This window comes from Parasteatoda tepidariorum, chromosome X1 (genome assembly GCF_043381705.1).
Source record: "Parasteatoda tepidariorum isolate YZ-2023 chromosome X1, CAS_Ptep_4.0, whole genome shotgun sequence".
NCBI classification, from domain to species: domain Eukaryota; kingdom Metazoa; phylum Arthropoda; class Arachnida; order Araneae; family Theridiidae; genus Parasteatoda; species Parasteatoda tepidariorum.
In genome coordinates, this window is record NC_092214.1 from 14,822,216 (window position 1) to 14,841,571 (window position 19,356).

General features: G+C 29.1%; 1 protein-coding gene across 2 annotated transcripts in view; it reads right to left on the reverse strand.

Moving 5' to 3' along the window:
- Positions 1–691: 691 nt before the first annotated feature.
- The window catches only part of LOC107440384 (timeless), a 110,745-nt gene continuing 92,080 nt past the window's right edge, over positions 692–19,356 (reverse strand). For both annotated transcript variants that reach the window (XM_071187525.1, XM_071187526.1), the window contains exons 22-24: positions 13,195–13,395; positions 7,827–7,944; positions 692–4,097 (exon numbers count right to left, since the gene is read on the reverse strand). In XM_071187525.1, the coding sequence (XP_071043626.1) occupies positions 4,034–4,097; positions 7,827–7,944; positions 13,195–13,395 (383 nt within the window). In that variant the 3' untranslated portion in view covers positions 692–4,033. The remainder of the gene's footprint in view (positions 4,098–7,826; positions 7,945–13,194; positions 13,396–19,356) is intronic.

The window sequence follows — 19,356 nt, forward strand, 5'->3', positions numbered from 1 at the left end:
CTCAAGAACTTTTGTCATCCTGTGGAGCATCATGATATACATTCCATTCCCTTAAAAGTTTTTAAGATATAGTAAAATATGCAAAAAGTGAAATTAAAATGAACCATCTCCTGATTATTTGACCTGAATTCGGAACCATATTTTACAAATTGCAACCCTTTTTTAAATATTGCCGAAAGCCAGCGAACATCTCTCTCTCTCTCTCACTTCACGTCACTCTTAAGACTATGCATTTTGCTCAAATATAAGTGTATTTGCTCAAAATAAACTGTTTCAATTTTGATCAATATTTATTTCAAATTCGACAATTATTTGTTTCGGAGCTATTATGACACATTTTGCTCACTTTTGAAAAATCCTTTTTTACAGTTTACGCCTGAATCAAAATGTAAACTTAAAATATGTCGGGATCAAAATGTAAATCACAAATTATGCCTAAATAAATTGTTTCCGAGGAGCAAAAAACCATGTTATATCATTTATGATCAAAATGTGTCAATAAAATGTATTGCTCAGTATTAACAAATTTAAAGGAATTACATTATAAAATAATTCATAAATTATTCATTCACATTTAATTTTCCTTTTTAATTTGTTTCTGATTCATAAATTTTTGTTCACTGTTTTGATAGTGTGAATGTAATAATTAAATCATAGTTACCCAAAATAATTTATACAACTACAACACATATAAATGTGATGAAATAACTATTTTTAATAACAATTATTTTCAATGAAAACATAACTATTTTCAATAAAATAACAACTATTTCTAATAATAATAATATTTTGATATCGTACGTATCGTACGTTTGTATTACATATACGAGCAAAGTTTATGAGATTTGCAGCTTGCGTTGGTTAGCCTTACCAGTTGAAGAAAAGTTGGCATGCCACTGGGCATGGATGTCATACTAGTATATACAATATTTAGAAAATAAAATTGCTACAAACAATTTTCTTTTTGTCCCTTTAATAGAATGTCAAAATTAAATTTGATAGAACTTTAAGCAATTTATACATTGTATTATTGTTTTACCTTAAGAATTATCAATTAGAGTTACGAGTTAAAAATTGAAATAAATGTTATAAATAATGTCATGTTATAAATAATTTAAAAACACTTTATTATTAAAAAGTTTGTAAATTTTGTTTAAAGTAACAACCAAAGGGCCCCTGACAGTTCTGTGCCAAGAGCCCCCGGTTTACAGGAAACAGATTATTGAAAAGTTTCACCATAATTTTTAATTTTTCATAAGAATTCGACAGCTCTTCTGTCATGTTGAAATATTCTCTTTTGCCAGTCAAGAAAAAATCATTATCCCTATGGGGAGAGGCTGTTTGCATCAAAGTGTACGCCAAATGGATGCCAAGCTCTCAGCGTGAAAGTATATCAACATTGTCAACTCTTGAAACTATGTTGAGTAGCCTTCTTTTTGCTCGCTTTCTTAAATCGTGTGAAATAAGGAAAACAAAACTTTTGAATAATCAATTGACAAATAATAAGAACTAATAAACATGATATCTCAAAGTCATAACAAATATACGTTTTTCTATTTACATTTAAAGAAACTGAAGCAAGAATAACAAATATTATTTTTGCAGACAATTTTCTTCTACAGTGAAAAAGTAAAAATTCCTTATCTCGCACTTGATTGGTTAAGGACATGTCAGCATAAGACGCACCATTTTAGTGGTCCAATTAAATCCAATGTTCTCACAACGTCATATAGTTCTTTTTTTCCAAGAATGAATGTTCTTGAAAAAAAATCGTAATATGTCGCCAAGTCTAGGATTCCCCTAAGACTTTGAAATTATGATCTTTTTTAATAATTTTGTTATATATATTGTAAAAGATTAGCTTGAATTAAATTTTTGTCTAATGTGCTTAGCTTTTAAAAGATTTAAAATTTTTTTGAAAGCATACTTATATTATTTGATAAAAAAAAAGGAACCTATGCAGTCGTGGTTGATTACTTAAATCCTATACCGCAATAGTCTTTTCTTAACTAGCAACAGAGTTTAAATACTAAATTTTTTCACTAATCAAACATATGATTGATGGAAGAAGAAATTATCTGAATTTTTTTTCTCAATTTTTTTTTATAGCTACATTTTTTAAAAAAATCTTTTTATGTATATAGAAAAAAAATAAAATGCTCATTTTTATGCTCAAAAGTAACATTTATAAAATTTAAAGAGAGACAATTTTTTTTTGTCTAATAAATTTTTTTCTCAACAACACATAACATTCAACAACAATCAATTCTCAACAACATATATACATTGAAATTAATAACATATTTCTTCTTTCTCACATTTTACAAGTCATTAGAGCATAAAAAAAGTTTTAAAACTGTGAAATACATGGCAATAACTGAATAAAGAGTGATGATAATATCATGCGTATGCGCGATGAATTGACATAAATCGGATGAAAAGGGGTTAATTAAATATACATTTTGAGATTCATATGTTGCAATAAATAATACGGTATTAAGAATATAGAGATTTCAAAAAAATGTATGGAAATCAATAGTGATAACTGTGAAAAAAGTACATTTTTAAAACGATAGAATCAATGCATCAAATAGTGAATACTCAAGTTTGCGATTCGAATTTCTCGTATCATAAAAATTATTTCAAATATTCAAATATCACGAGGGATTTTCAAATATCACGAGGAAATCAACAGCAATAACTGCCAAAAAAATCCGATCGATACGCCGCATAGATTTTGCATTATGTAATAATATCAGAATTTTAAATACCATGAGAAAATCAATTAAATTAACTGTAAAAGAAGAAAAAGATTGAAACACGGATTTATGATAAAGTCAAAGTCGTTGAAAAGTGATAACTGAAATGCATGACTCGAAATTTACATGTTGTAATACCACATTAAAAATTAAGTCAATCCACTTGTAGCTAAATAAAAAAAGATCCCAGTGCTTAAATAATTCCCCTGCTACAAATCCTAATTTGCAACAAATTTGCTATTCATTAAAGTATAAGTTTTAAAAAAAAGAGAAAAAAGCAAATGATTTTCTAGTGAACGAGTTTTCAAATGTTTGCCACTTCGAAATTACTTTTTAGATTATCAATTTTATACTTTTGTGTTTGCCTCAGTAGTTTATCAATCCTAGGCAAAATTAGGTATTTTTTTCTTTCTTTTGTCTCATGATCTCGAAGTTTATCCGAAGTTCCAACAAATATGCATAAAAAAAGTCGTAATCACACGTTAATGAGAACTTGGGGGGGGGGAATGGCGTGCTAGTAAGGGTGGAATAAACGTCTTGTTAACGAGGTTTGCACAAATAGCAAAATTTAAATTTTAGATCAGCGAAACTCTCAGAAAATTTTGTTGGAACATAAAGTATTGGTTCGCGGAAATCCACGAATTAGTGGAAGAATCACACATCTTTTAATCTATGGAAAAAACAACGAATTTCATAAAAGATAAAAAGTTCAATATGATTGCATTCATTAAATTGTTGTTGAGAGGAAATTACACATGCACACACGATGTAATTGTAACACATTATATATCTATATTTACAAGCATTTGAAAATTCAAGACCAGCCTTGTCTTACTTATAAAATGCAAAATCCACAAGGGAATTGTGGACTGTTTGGGATTCAAAATACCCATAATCTAAAGAATCTGAGATATATATTTTATATACAGTTAGCTCTTTCATAAATGATTCCTATCAATAAACTTTATATTATTCAAATACAACTTTATGCTTCCATTTAAATAAAATTTGCATCAATCGATATACAAACACATTTCTATAACAAACATATTGGAAAACAATATTTCTTAATCAGTTCATGCAATATGTTTTTAACATTACACATTATAATACTACAGATTGACAAATACTACAGATTGACATAACTTTAATGATATCGTGCATTTGTTTTGTTAGGTATTTTACGCATTATGAAATTGTTTTCAAAACATATTTTTTAATGTGCTTCCAAACTTTTTTTTATGGACAGTGTCTCAAAGCAAACTTGTCTAGACTTAATTATTTCCTTTGGTAGAAATAAAATGTTCTTTATTTTGCTGAACCATTGCTAACCATGAACTAGAAAGAAAGAAATGAATTATAATGTAAAAAATTTTTTTTTTAAATATAGCAAAATATATATGTTTATTATGTTTTATTTTTGATGTATTATTATTACTTACATAAAAAAAATCATAAAAGCTATATAAAAACAATCAAATGTAAAACATAAAAATTTATAAAACATTTTATTATAAGATTATCAGATATTCAAAAATCAAACAAACAACTAGAGTAGAACACTTGTTTTGCATTGCTTGTTTCGTGCGTTATCTCACTTCTTACGTCATTCTCCGCTGTTCTGTGAAAATTGCCTATACCGATAATGTTAAAGAACACCATATTTTACGTTACCTTTTTTAAAAAAATCCCATTTTATATGTTTTTCTAACAGATCAAAATCATGCTTTCTCTACAAAGCTTGCACTAACTTTTTCAGAGTTCTTTTTTTTTAAGAAAAAAGAGAGTGAGAGAGAAAAAGGAGAGACTTGTTTAATAACTGTTTGAAGCTGCTCTGACATTCTTTCAATTCATTCTTACACTCCATTTGTCTGTGAAGGGTTTTCACCCTTGAGTCAGATCAGAAGGGCGATGTGAAGGGGGAAGCCCAGGAAGGGTAGTTAAAAGAAGTATGGTAACTTAAATTGTAAAGTTTTTGGCTGGAATTTTTTTACATCAAACTTCAACCTTTGAATCTTGGAATAATTTCATCATTTAAAGAACGTTACAGTAAACAACAGCTTCCAAAGCAAAAAAATAAATGCTCAGGTAGCACTGATTTTTATTTCTACAGCTTTGGACAGAGTCGACTATACATTACAAATAGGTTTAATAAAGCAGGCTCCCCTGTATCCAACGCAAACATTCAACCTTCAGATTAAAATTCCCTGGCAGAAGATCTTCCAAGATTGACGATTCATATATGAACTGCAACACATATCCCATTACTTTTTAATTCCTCTAATATCTGATTTAATACCTGTTCCAATTGATAGTGTTGAAAACAATGAAGATGAGTAAAACATATTAGAGAATATATCCACAACTGGTTCAATTTTTCTCCCGACTGCAAATTTTTTCTCCCAATACTTGATCCAGGAGTTCCCTTGTCTTCTGGATAGGGTTTGAAATTACAAGGCTACAGAGTGGAACATTAGTAGTCGTAAACCCAAAATTGGGTCCACTGTTCAACGACGGTTATAAAATTAAATACAAATGTGTAAATAATGATATAAAAACGAACTTCAATGAAAACTAAATGCTGAGTTTTTCGATAAGTATAACCCATGAACCTTTGTACACGGAAGATGTTTTTTTTATAGCTAAAAAAGAAATAGCTAATATTAGAATGAACCAATATTAATTAAATCTTCATTCTTTTTAAAAATAATTATGATATCTATTAAATAAAAACAAGTAATAGGTGAATTGAGGATGCAGAATGTTGCTTTGAATCTAAAATAAGTACTGGAATGCTGCACTGTTGCATTACGCACTAGACCCATCAGATAGTAATGAAGTATCGATAATAATAAAATGAAGAGTTTGTGTGTCTGTTTCTTTCATAACTCATAAACTGTTTATTCTAGCGTCTTGAAATTGGGACAGCGGATGAAGGGGACAATTTTAGCTCCAGTTCCTAAAATTCATTCCAAAATTTTAATGAGATCATTTAGGAAAGACGTTTGAAATATATAATTTTTTCATTGGTTGCCATTGTTTCCATGTCAACTACCCATTCCTAAAAATTAGCCCACAGACGATTCGTTTTGTATTTTAAATATTACATTAGGGATGTTTTCTAGCTTATAGCTGTTATTAAAAAAGAAATTAATTGTATGTTCTGTAATATTTAATTACTTTTTATTCTTTACCTCAGATAAACTCAATGGTCAATACAAATGTAGCAGCATAGGGGGACTACGCCAGAAAAGTAGTGTTCCTAAATTTATCTGAAATCAGGTGCTTACTTTGTTTATAGTTATGCTTTAAAAAGATATCTATAAAACTAGAAATAATTTGAAGTCAATGGTGAATTAAAAAGTAATAAATTATGTTCTAAGAAGCAAAATTAATGAGAAATTGTACTAATTCATTTAGGAGAAACATAAAAAGTGCCATACTGATGCTAATGTTGCTTGATTAATTGCAATAATAGGTAGAAATTGAAATAAAAACTGAGCTAAGCACTAAAAAGCAAAATTAATAGAGAAGTGGAAACAAAATTAATTAGATGCGTAAAAATTGTCATACAATTACTGACACTAGTGCTGAATTAATTTTGGTTATAGTTACTAATTGAATTAAAAAAATAAACTATGTAATAAAAAACAAAATTAAGGGAGAAATGGTTTAAATTCATTTAAAAGAAACACATTTTTGTAAATAGTTCTAATGCATACCAAAATAGGTACTTCTCTATTAGCGAGACGCAAGCAAAAAAAAAAGTCCCCTAAAAATTTGTTTCTCTACTATTTTTTTAAAATTTCATTTATTGGGCTGGGACAGCCTGATTGGTAAGGCATTGAACCCATGCGCAAGAGGTCATGAGCTTGATCTTCACTGGCAGAAGAATCCCCGTGTACAAATGGTGACTGGTGCATGCTAAATATGTCAGGGTCACAAAGCCCTTCAAGTTCCCATAACAAATCAATACCAATGGGGGTACTGGATCGGAGATTGATTGTGCTCTGGTTAGGTCAAAAGTGTGATCTGCGGATGGATGGTGTGTGAATGTGTGTGTTAGAATTCGAATTCTCGTCCATAGATGGCACCACTGGAAAACAAGAAGTGCACCCCTTTGCCTTAAAATAGGCTTGTCAGTATTGGCAAGTAGCATAAGACAACAACAATAAAAAAAAAATTTCAACGTAACAAAATTATTTTTTTAAACACAAAACAAAATGGAAGTTTGGAAAAATTAAATAACAAAAAGGTATAAAAAAAAATTAAAAACAGTTAAATTTACTTGCAACTAAAAGTATTCAAAAATAAAATGATCTATATACTAAAAAGTAAAATTAATGGTTTAATAGTACTAATTTGTTTAGAAGAAAACTATAAAATTGGCATAAAATTTTTGCTACCAATGATGCTCACTTAATTTTGGCAATAGTAAATAATTGAAATAAAGAAATAAAATATGTAACCTATAAGTTAAAATAAATGAGGGAAAAATGGTACCAATTCGTTTTGGAGAAATGCAAAAAAGTGTCATGCTATTATTGCTGCGATTGAGGTCATTGATGCAATTTTAATTGGTACCAAAGATACTAATATAGATGCAATGTATTACATTAGTACATTTGGTACCTATTAAAACTACATCAATACAGTTTTAATATAGATAACATGGAAAGAGTTTTTTAGGGTCTCCCAAAAGAAACAAGTACCAGAGAAAATTGCTTGGTTATGGTAAATTTTGACTTTCATCAGTTGACCTTGAGCTACAGCATCATGCCAAATGATACTGAATGCAATTGATCTTTCTTTTGATGGGATGAACGACTAAGAAAGTTTTTTGCTCAATCTGATAATGCAAAGCTCCAAGAAAGGGCAAAATGTAATAATTAGTAAAAAATATTGGAATAAATTTAGCTTCAATAATTGAGCTGAAATATATCTTTTAGTTTTGAGCATGATTTTGTACTGTTTCAGTACTGATTTATTGGTAATTATCTTTTTCCCCACAGTACAAAGAACGGGTATTCAGTTGGTAAAAAATAATATTAAAATAAAAAATTTTACCTCATAGTACAACATGAAGATAAAGGTGGAAGTGCAAGACAATTAATCTCCTTCCTAGTTAAAGGGTCAATCTTAGAGAAGGCGTCCAATAATTCTTCATAAGAAAATTTCATTTTTTCTAAAAAGAATGAAAAACTGATAATTTATTTTAAAAACAAATTAACTGAAAAAAAAAAGATAGAATTAGTATTCATATTTCTATGAAAATCATGTATAGGAATAAACCAACTCCTATAAAAATCAGTCAGCAACTTTAACACATTAAATGCCATGGGGGTCACTGGTGACTGACACTGAGTTTGTTCGTAGCGCCACGTGGGTCACCGGTGACCAGCGAAGCCAAGATTAATAGAAACACATATTTCCAGTAAATTTTTAATGCTTTTAATTTTTATATATTATCATCGTAACTAAAAAGGTTTGAAGAAATTAATGCAATATAGAACACATAAAAATAGTTTTATTTATAACATGTAACCTTAAAGATTATATGCACACGTTATTTGTGACATGACTGCAATGAAGAGTAACCAACCATGAGCAATAACGAATGATTACAAAAATTAACTGTTTTGTTGTAAATAATATTTCATCAAAATATGCAACGCATACTGAGAAAATAATTTTGGCCAGACGGGCAAGCCATGTAAAATTAGTGTGGCATTCAATGTGTTAAAAAAATAAATAATTTTAGTTACTCAAAGACAAAAGTCACTATTTATACTTCCCCCTTTATTAAGGAGAGGTGACGCCAGTAAAGGATCAGGGGGCGGTGATTGCCCCCCTGTCTGGCATTGTTTGCACGCCTGTCGGGCGGACTTAAAAACCATCGTGTAAATGCTACTTTCTTGTCTCCATTTGTCTACTACTGACATGTCTTATATACTAGTGAATTGGTATTCAATATTTATAGTGGTAGTTACGCCACAATCACAAGTTTAAAAAAAAATAGCTTTCGGATATAAAGGGAAAAATTCTTTTGGAGAAAATGCACTTTTCTGCCAATTAAATTTACAAAATTATGCAAAAAAGGATAAAATGTAAGACGTTTTTATTTATGTCTGATATTAATAAAGAAAGTGAATATCATTTCACCTTATTTTCCTCTTCCTCCTTTAAGTTATTAAAGCATATATATGAGGATAACCACCAGCTAAATTATCTATAAACTATTTTTTTCTTTTAATTTATTACAAATAAAAATGAATAAAATCTTTTGCTGTTATCAGCAATATTGTCATATATCTTCTACACTTATTAATCAGCATATTTGAAGTCCCCATCTCTAACCACTAAGATTGAGTTCTAGAACATGAAGATCTGATCATTAGATCAAATGTTACTAAGGGTGGTCCGTTTTTTTCGCACTGAACAGTGCCCAAAAAACTAAACAGACCAACATGAATAACTTTTGATCTAGTGATCTGATCTTCATGTTCCAGGACTCATTCTTAATGGTTCAAGAGGGCGAAGTCAAATATACTAATTAATTAGTGTAGATGATGTTTTAGGTAAAGAAATCAGATATGAAAATATACCTTCTCTGAATAAACATACCTCTTTTTGGACGGATTCGGATTTCTGACCCCCAAAATATACGGAATAGCCGCAATCAGGAAATATAATTCCAATAGTTTGGTCAGAAGTACGGCTTGAAGTTTGGACCCCTTAATGTTAACTTTACTTTTTGCGTATTTCATTACATCCCAAAAATTGTTTAAGCGAGTCGAAAATTTTTTGCATACAATTATAATTTTTTTTCTTTTTTTGAAGATAACTTCATGCAAAATATAACTTTTAGTAAATATTTATTATTTTTTTAATTATTTTATTTAATCATAGTTGAACATTTTTTAATTGTAAGGTGTACTATTTTTACATCATTTAAAAGAATGCAATTTTAAATGGCAAAATACAAAATTTGAGCAAACTTGGTCGAATAGTTCCAGAGAAATTGAATCTTGAAAAAGTCGTATTTTTACAAATTTTGTCCACCACCTCCTTAATTTTTGAGTATATTTTTTGTGACTCAAATTGATAACTATAAAAGTCCTATAAAAGACTATATTAAAATTCATAACTATTAAAGCAAAAATAAATTTTAATTGCAGAGAAAAAAATGTTTCACGTTGATATGTGGTGGACAATAATTAATTAGCTGTGTGAAAGGTTATTCGATGCAGGCATTTGCTATTATGTGAATAGGTTCTGCAGAGCAGAAGAGAAATCTTAGTAGAAAGTTTGCTTTCAGCTCTGCAGAGAAAAGAAGACATAGGCAGGCAAACAGTAGCAATATGTGGCAATTTTTTTAAAATGTAATTTGATTAATATTCCTTTCTCGGGCACAAATTTAAAATTGAAAAATTATTAAAAATTTTAGCTATTGTTTGGATTTTCTATTTTAAGCTGATGGACTCACTCTTTTTCTCAAATGGAGGAATTAGCATTTTGCTGAACACACAGATGGTCCTTTTAAAACCATTTTCGGAAAAAAAAAGAATCATAGGGGGAATTTTTAAAAGTCTCTCTATATTTATTTATATACATATATATATTAAGACCCAGCCTCTTGATTAAAATAATCCTTTTTATACGGTAAAAATTACACTATGTAACAATTGCTATGTAAATATACCATGTAACAATTAAAAAAACGAATTTTACTATTAAATGGGCAAAAAATTTCAAAATGTGTACAAAATGGAACGGATGGAATGGAATGGATAGAATATGTGGTTGCAAAAAAATGTGCTTATCAACTTTATTTGCAAAACTGAACTATTACGAGGTAGAGATAAGAAAATTGATTTTTACATTTAAATTATTCAAAAGTCAATCAATACATTAATAAAATTTTCATATCAGAATGTTCTTTAAACGTTTATTTAAATGTACGTGAAATTTAAAATTTTTATTATCAAATAATTTTTTGTTATAAGAGTGGAAAGCGTAGAAATTTTCTAAAAGAGCGGTGATGGCAACAATAATTTTTCTTTATTTCAGAAGTAATTTTTAAGCTTTCAATGTGTGGTAACTTGCATCATACAGTACAAAATGCATCAAGTGCAAAAAAAGTGCAATTTACATTTACATTAAAATTTATCTACACATTATGGTATCAAAATTAGTGATTTTAACTTCCTGTAAACACATTTCTGAAGAAAATAAATTATGTGAGAAATGTGTGAAGTATAAAATATGTTTTAATTTAAATATTTTGAATTAATTTGGGGGGGGGGGAGAGGCTTGACTCCCTGTCAGGCAAAGTCTGGCATCCCAAGCACTTAAAATGTATTGATTTTGCTTTTTATTAGCAAAATATAGAAACATGATATGACCATATGATTAAGGCATTTTATTTTTTTTCTTTGTAAAACACTGGATATAGAGCATGGGATGGGGATAATGGATAGGGAACACTGGATAGGGGCTAAAGTGAACGTGAATAACTTTTTTATTTATAAGCCAAATATTTTCTGTGAGATATTATAAATTGACAACACTGGTGTACACTTCCATGTGCAGTCGCATAATCACACTGTGAATATTTTAGTCGAAATTTGTTTAAAAAAAAAGGTTTCTAAGGTGCAAAAATTAAACTTTCAAATTTTCTCTTTATTCTTTGATTAACATATTTTATTTTCAGAATTTCAACTGAAGGAGATTTTATAATTATTTTAATTTTAATGCTTTGTATAGTTTCAATCAATAATTTTTAAGCTTAAGCAAACATATGTCTTCATGGGGCTAGTGAAGACACATGGTGGTGAAGTTAGTCTGAAATTTCTTGACAACACTGACTCAATAAAAGTTAACGACTTTCTGCCAGTTACTATTTTTATTTAAAAAAACAAATAAACATTGCTGCACATTATGTTGGTAGAATGGAAGTTGTTTATAGATTTGGAGACTATGTTAAATTTTTAAGGAAAAAAAAATAGATTTAGTTCTTCTAATCATGAATCTTTCATTTTTCCCGAAAAAAAAATATTCTCACATCTTAAGAAAAAAAAAAAAAACCAAACTTCAATGGCAGAACTACCAAGACTGTATCTCATTTAACATTAAAAGTTGTCAATTCAATTTTTTTGATAAAATAAAAAAAAAAATTCAAAATATATATCAAATGAAATAAATTTAATAATGATTTTTAAATGAATTGATTTGTGTTTAATATGTCTTCCTTAGTACAGTAAAATGCTCTATTACAAATTAATATTGTACACAATCTATGGCAATCTTTATTTTTCCAACAAGGCTTGAATTAAAATTAATTTCATTTTGGCTTCATATATACCTTTCTAAGTTGTAATAAATGACTACTTAACAAGTTATCAAGATTTCCTGCATTAGCCCTATAGCTTGTTTACACTAGCCCTGTGTAGTGGGGGCTGTGTGAACAAAAACAGCCTTTTTTAAAAAAAAATTATTATGGAAAACAGAACATTTTACGTCCAGATATAAACCAGAATCCAGTAAAATGGTCAAATTATTGTTTAAAAAATACTATACCAGTTGTAAATTTTATTTAATAAGATTTCCTTTAAATAATTTCTAAAAAACGTTCACACTAGTCCCTCTCTTCCTTAACGGAAATATTTTTCAACATTTTGAATTTGTAACTCAAAATTTCTAAAAAACGTTCACACTAGTCCCTCTCTTCCTTAACGGAAATATTTTTCAACATTTTGAATTTGTAACTTGATTCCTCCTAAAAAAATTATTGAAACCTTTAAAAAAAAAAGAGATAATAACATTTGTTTCTGACTTTTAGTATCTTCAGATGGAATTGCCATTAAGTTATTTTTTGTTTGTTGGCAACATGGTCCCTGTAGTTTTTTTTCTTCTTTTCAATTTTAATATTCCGCATGTCATTAAATATTTTTGGTATAATGCTTTCGATCACTGGAAAAAGATATTTTGCTCCATCAAAATCTACATTTGTTTTCTTTTGTTCAAGTTAATTTACATTAATTTTCAGAACCTAGAACAACTAAACATCAAGTTGAGAAAAATTAGCATTTCCTATACCTTTTTTTTTTGCAATTAATCAAGGCATAAAAGCTGCTTGCGACATTTGTACTGTATATAATAAAGGGGCCATAGCTGTAAGAACTACTCGCGATTGGCATGCCTAGATTCAAAATAGAAATTAGTTGAATTTTATGAGGAGCAATTGAACCAACTTTTGCACAAAAATCTGCATTAGACGACAAGGGAATTTTCAGAGAAAACATAATGCTCCCACCCATTAAACTTATAAAAAACTGTGAGTATAGTATTTTATAAACACAATATTTGAAATAAAGCAGTTATAAGTAGTAAGCAAGATGATAAAAAATTATATGTGTTGTGTATTTTCCTTTACCTTTTTTAATCGGACCAAGACGAGCAGCAACTGAAAAAAGAATATCAACAGTCCATGACAAAGGTATTCTGGGATATATTAAACAATCGCTAGTTCCTGGATGTAGACCAATTTTCTGAAGCAATAGAACAAAAGATTTGTTTTTCAGTATTGCTCGCTGCTCACAAGTAAAAGGTATGACGGGTACTGGCATCATAATATCTAGAAAGAAAATTTGCTTTAATCAAAAAGCTTACAAAAAGTTAAAAGATAACATTCTTACTTAAGATTCAACAGAAATTAAACTTGGGATTATTAGGAGAAATTACACAGCAAAGAAACTATAATTTAGCATTCCAAATTACAACTATGAAATTAATGAATTACCTTTTTGTCTTGAAATATGGTCTAAAGAAGAAATCTAAGAAGTTAAATTATAAAAATTTCCCATGAAAATGTTACACAATTATGCTAAAAACATAATACACAATTGAATCGATGAGTCGGAAAATCAGTCACCTCCACTTTTTTACAAAGTTGAGATTCTTGCATTGTTAAGTTTAGCTGACGCAGATACACAGTTAGAATATTGTTTATTTGTATCTCGACCTGCCCTATTTAAGGGCATACGAGAGACATAGTTAGGATATAAAAAATTATTGTCCTTCTACTTGGTATAGTATATTTTGTGTAGTGAAATTGCAATGACATATCCTGGAAATATGATATGTCAATGTATATGTTCGAAAACATGACATATCCTGGAAATATGATAGATGGTTGTTGTTGTTGCTTATGAAATCGTTCGCATAATCTAACAAATACTTATTTAGTTAAGGCCTGTAAATGTTTTTTTATCACATAGTGAGTAATTCAAAGGGTAGTTGTTTAGATGGAATATGCAAGAAAATAAAGAGGGATAAAAGTATAACTATGGAATGTAAAAGAGTACAAATAATATGATACTTGATTGCAAAAGCTGATGACCGGAACATTATAAGAAAAATGTGTAATCAAAATGCTCCTATGGAAAAGTAAAAAAGGGGAAACAATAGTTTCAGGAGTCACATTATAGCAATTTTACTTAAAAAAAACATTACACCAGGGGAAGTTGAAGTAACTCTTCCATTAATGGTTTATAATGGCTGTAGAAAAATAAGTACCCAAAAAGTGGCACCATAACCAGTTAAGAAAGCTTATTTTGGAAACGTGGCCATAAACCACAAGAAAATTGTAGTCACCAAAAGAGTTTTTACAATACGAAACAAATGAGTTTTTGTCTTCCTATGAAGACATTTGTAAGTGATCCAGAACAGACAGTCATTTTCAAAAACATTTCTATTTCAATACAAATATCAATGAATATGTAGTCTTCATTTCATTTCCAAATGACAAATTATTTATATCTTTGCTTGTTAGTAGGCATTATAGTATTTGTTTTAAGTTTTTTTTCTTCCCAAAATCAGTCATCTCCAAGTTTCAATAATCTTATAAATGAAAAAATTGTGTGAGGTTATCACACAAATTGCAATAGAATATTTTGTAAACAGCCATATTTTAATATCAAAAAATTAAAAAAAAACTCTACAGATCAAGCTAATCCTAAACTATTCAGTTTTTTGTCTCTCCTGTAAAATTAGTTTTGTTGGAAATGATCAGAATGACCTGTTTTTAAATTTATTGATTCAATAATGGGCTTAGTGACTACAGAGTTGTTTCTAAAGATGGGCCCAGGCCTAGAAGCCCAAATTTCAATGAAGCCCCAAAAGGGTTAAAATTCTCTTTGCATATGAAGTTTATTTTCAATTCTATTTAATTCATTATCCTAATTAATTTAGATCATGACACGTTGCAGATGATAGAATAATATGTTCTTGTAGAAGGGGATGAACAGAAAATTGTTTTTCAAAGGGATGGTTTGTTTTTCTCATACACTGCACATGCTGCACAGTTCAGGGAAAGGGGATTTTGAATGTAGTTCAACAACAATGGAATAATATTTTATGTTTGATATTCCTTAAATTTAGTTATGCTCCTTCCTGTTTTATTTTTGTTTAGTTTGTGTTTTATACTTTGAATTGGAACAACTTTAACACTTAGTTTGGTCATGTACTCATAAGAATGTGAGAATCAAAATGTATCACTTATATCAATTTTATTTTTCCTAACAAATTCTTATTGTATGTATAAATTTACTATGCATATTTATTGATTAATGTTGAAATGATGAACTCAAATAGCTTAAAATATGATTGATTGATTTAAAAGTTAAACAACTAAAATATGTTTTCTTTTAGAGAGTAGTAATTTTAATCAGGTAACTTTTTCTTTTAAAGTGGTGTCTACTTCTTAATATTTTTTAAAAATTTATTCATTTATTTATTAGTTTGGCTCAGAACTATTATGTAAGGCAAAAGATTAAAAGTATTTTTAGAATAAACTTCAATACATTTGTTATAAATTATTTAAAAAAATATTATCAATCATGAAATTAGTGATCTTTCCAAAAATTGTCAGTCACTAAAAGTATTTACAATTACATAAAAACTTACAAGTACAAAAACATAAAAATATGCAAGAGAACAGATAGGCAGGTCAGACAGAAGGGGTGGGCAATCGTCCACAGTGAAATGTTAGAGGGGCACTGAATGAGATTTAGATATAATGTTTACTAAATTATTGATTTCTTTCAATTTTTAAAAAAAATTTTGTTTGAAAAATATATTTATAGGTTTTTATTTTTTAATTATATATTCTTAGATTAAAACTTTCTTTATTGTCAAAAGTTCTCAGCATATACTTATATTTAAGCTTCAATTCATTATACCCAAAAGGTTCAGGCAAGACAAAAACAGAGAAAGGTGTAACCTCAGAGAATGACCATGTAGATTTAGGTCGCTTTTCATTTAGTCCTTAATTCATATTTTTCAATTTAGTGTGTCATGTCATTTTAATTTTATGAAAACAGACAGGATTTTTTCTTTTAATTATTACATTTAATTATTATTTTTTGCATTAAAGAATCCATTTCGGTAAAATCAATGTAAGTAGGTAAGTACTTTATTACATCGCACTGCAGCTGCCCAATGGACTATTGGCGATGGTCTGGGAAACATCCCCAAGGATGATCTGAAGACATACCATTACAATTTTGATCCTCTACAGAGGGGGTGGCTCCTCCACTTTGGTGGCCTGACGACCTGCGCACGAAGTAGAGCACATTACGGTATAACAGTTTAACTAGAACGGATACCGTGCACTCTCTGTCCCTACGTAGGCTGATCAAAGTTGTCACCCACACACTTACTGACCACAGTCAGTATGCTTGATTTCGGTCTTCTACCGCGATACATCCTTACGATAAGTCCACTGCGGAACTTTTTTTTAATGAAACATCACTCTAGCAGCAATCAGAACATTTTGTCTTACTTTAACGCTCTGTCTCGTCGATGTGTCACTCATTATTTTTTTAAAAAATTGGATCCTTATTTGGTGCTTCCATAGCAAAAGTATCATAGTAAAAGTATAATCACTCTCACCTAATTCAATAATTTTTAATTTTATTTTTCATACTTCAGTTTTTGAAATTTTTGTTAGTCTGGGAGTAGTTAGTCAAGGTTTGGACACAATTAGCTTATTTGTACTAAGTTGAATGTCATGTTCAATTAAGTTAGTTTTTCCTGTGATATTAGAAAAACTTTTTGAATATATTTTTAAAATGTTCTTTAATTGGTTGATTTCATGTTCGTTAAGGCAATCTTCTAGGTGACTATCTTAATTATTTCAGATACATCAAATTCATCTGGAGTAACATGCACTAGTGGTATGTCAATGTCTTGTTCTAAAGATGAAGAATTGGTTTCAAAATAGAATAGGAAATTGATTATCACAGACCGTTTATAGTATGGTTTAAGCATATTTACATTACAAATCAGCAAAATCTCTTTTTTCCTGGATTAGTTACTAAATAGTTAGTTTCAGACATTCTGCTTTCTACCTTTCCTGGACCAATCCACTGAACAGACAATTTATTAGCTCTAAAAGTTGCCAAGACAAGAAACAAATCTCCAGCACTGAATTCTCCACTAATAGTGTTTTTATATGATTTTCTTTTTAAAGCCACATCTTCCATGTTGTTAATTGCAATTTCTTGGCATCTTTTTAAACGATTTATTAGGTGAAAAACATATTCCATCACAGGAAACTTGCTTATTTCCTCCTTGATCCATTGCTCATACATCAAAGTTTCAAGGGTACGCAGATTTTCTCCATATACTAAGTCTACTGGGGTACAGTTCTCAAAACTAAAAGAGCAAATGATAGAAACTTTTCCCAGTCAAAACCTGATTCCAAACAAAGTACCCATAAGATCCGCTTGATAGTTCTATGAAACCTTTCTACGAGATTATTCAGTATTTTTCTGTGTGGTATTTTCTTCTCACTACTTGGGTCTACGATTTTTATAATTTACTCGTGAACTCATATTTTTCTTCATTTCCGTCATTTTTTTTGCAGCAGCTCCCTGCAATTTTTTTTGTGTGGTATTTTCTTCTCACCAATTGGGTCTCCGATTTTTATAATCTACTTGTGAATCAACTTGATTCCAACTTCCAAGTACATTCTCTTACTCGTCAAGCGTTTCTGCCAGCTTTGTAGATGAGGTTATTTTTTACCAAGTATCCATAAAATGCTTACGCACTTCATTGGGAACTTTTTGTTTTGTTTGATCAGTAACCATTAGATCAGCAAGGCTTCAAAATCTTTTATTTCTAATCCCTGAATCCATTCATTTAAATAGTTCTTTAATTCAAAAACGAAATCTTTCCAATTATTATCAAACTTTTTTTGATGTTGAAACAATTTGATCCTAAATTTTTCTGGACTTAGCTTAAACCGTTTCATTAAAATTTCGTTTATATTTTTTCCCCTCTTTGATATGATTTTCTTTAATTACTTCTAACATTTCTTTAACCAGTAATTTTAGAAGTTTTTAATTATATTTATCAGCTCACACACAGCAACATTGCCACTGACAGTTTCTCCTAACTAACGGGTCAACAGACATGTAGAGCATATTTTTAATGGGTCAGAATAAACTTTGCAAAAATAAATTGAAATACACTAACATCCCAGGGATATCCAAACATGTCTGTCACATATCCAAGTACCCAGTGGATATACGGATATGTGACCGATTTCTTATAGATATCTAAATAAGTCTTAAGTCTATAGATTTGGATATCTGGAGGATATGATTATTTGGATATTATAGAGACATTCAGTTCTAGAGATATAGATATTTTGGATATCTCTTGGACTTTTACTATTGATATGGATATTTGGATGTTTATAGAATGTCTGAGAGATGTTTAAAATTATACTTAATATCGAACGCAGATCCAGTTTTTGGATCTCTCAGAGATTTAAGTTTTTGGACATTGATTAGATATGCTTTATTTACAAGTTCATAATGTAAAAATTGCTACATGGCTTCTTATTGTAAATAAAGAACAATTATTATTTTCATTTTTAATTTAGATTTTGATCCAATATTTTAACTGGTGACCACAATTATATTTCATTTGCATTTAAATGTAAACAAACTCCGGTCCCATATTTTTAGCTTGTGACAATAAATTGCATTGTTTTATTTTATTAAAGTTTGAATGTTTTTTATATATCTATGCGTGCTATGTCGCTGCACAATTTCTTATTAAATATTTTAAATCAAATACTGTTAGGAACCGTTAGGAACCCTCCTGCTTATTAAAAAATTAAATTTCAGCATGTGTTGTCAACTACTGAATTTCATAATTAAGATTTACGTATAAAAATTTTACTCCAAAGAATATAAAAGTGCTTTTACCTAAACTCCAATATTAAATGTGATTCAAGAATTTAAACATATAAAGTTTGCATCGATTTTAACATAGTATGATATAGTAAAAACACTATGATGTAGACAAAAACTACTGATTATAATTCTATTTCTTTTCTTTTCAAAAATTTATTTCATTCGCTCGTATATTAGGCTGGAAAAAAATTTTACCTGCTCATGAAGAGCTAATATTAAAATAATTTTTATAAACTATTATTTGCAACTACTTGAAATGTCATTTTTGTAAACTATAAATAAAATAGGAGTTTTCAATTGCTTCTTATACGATTTTTGTTTAAATTTAG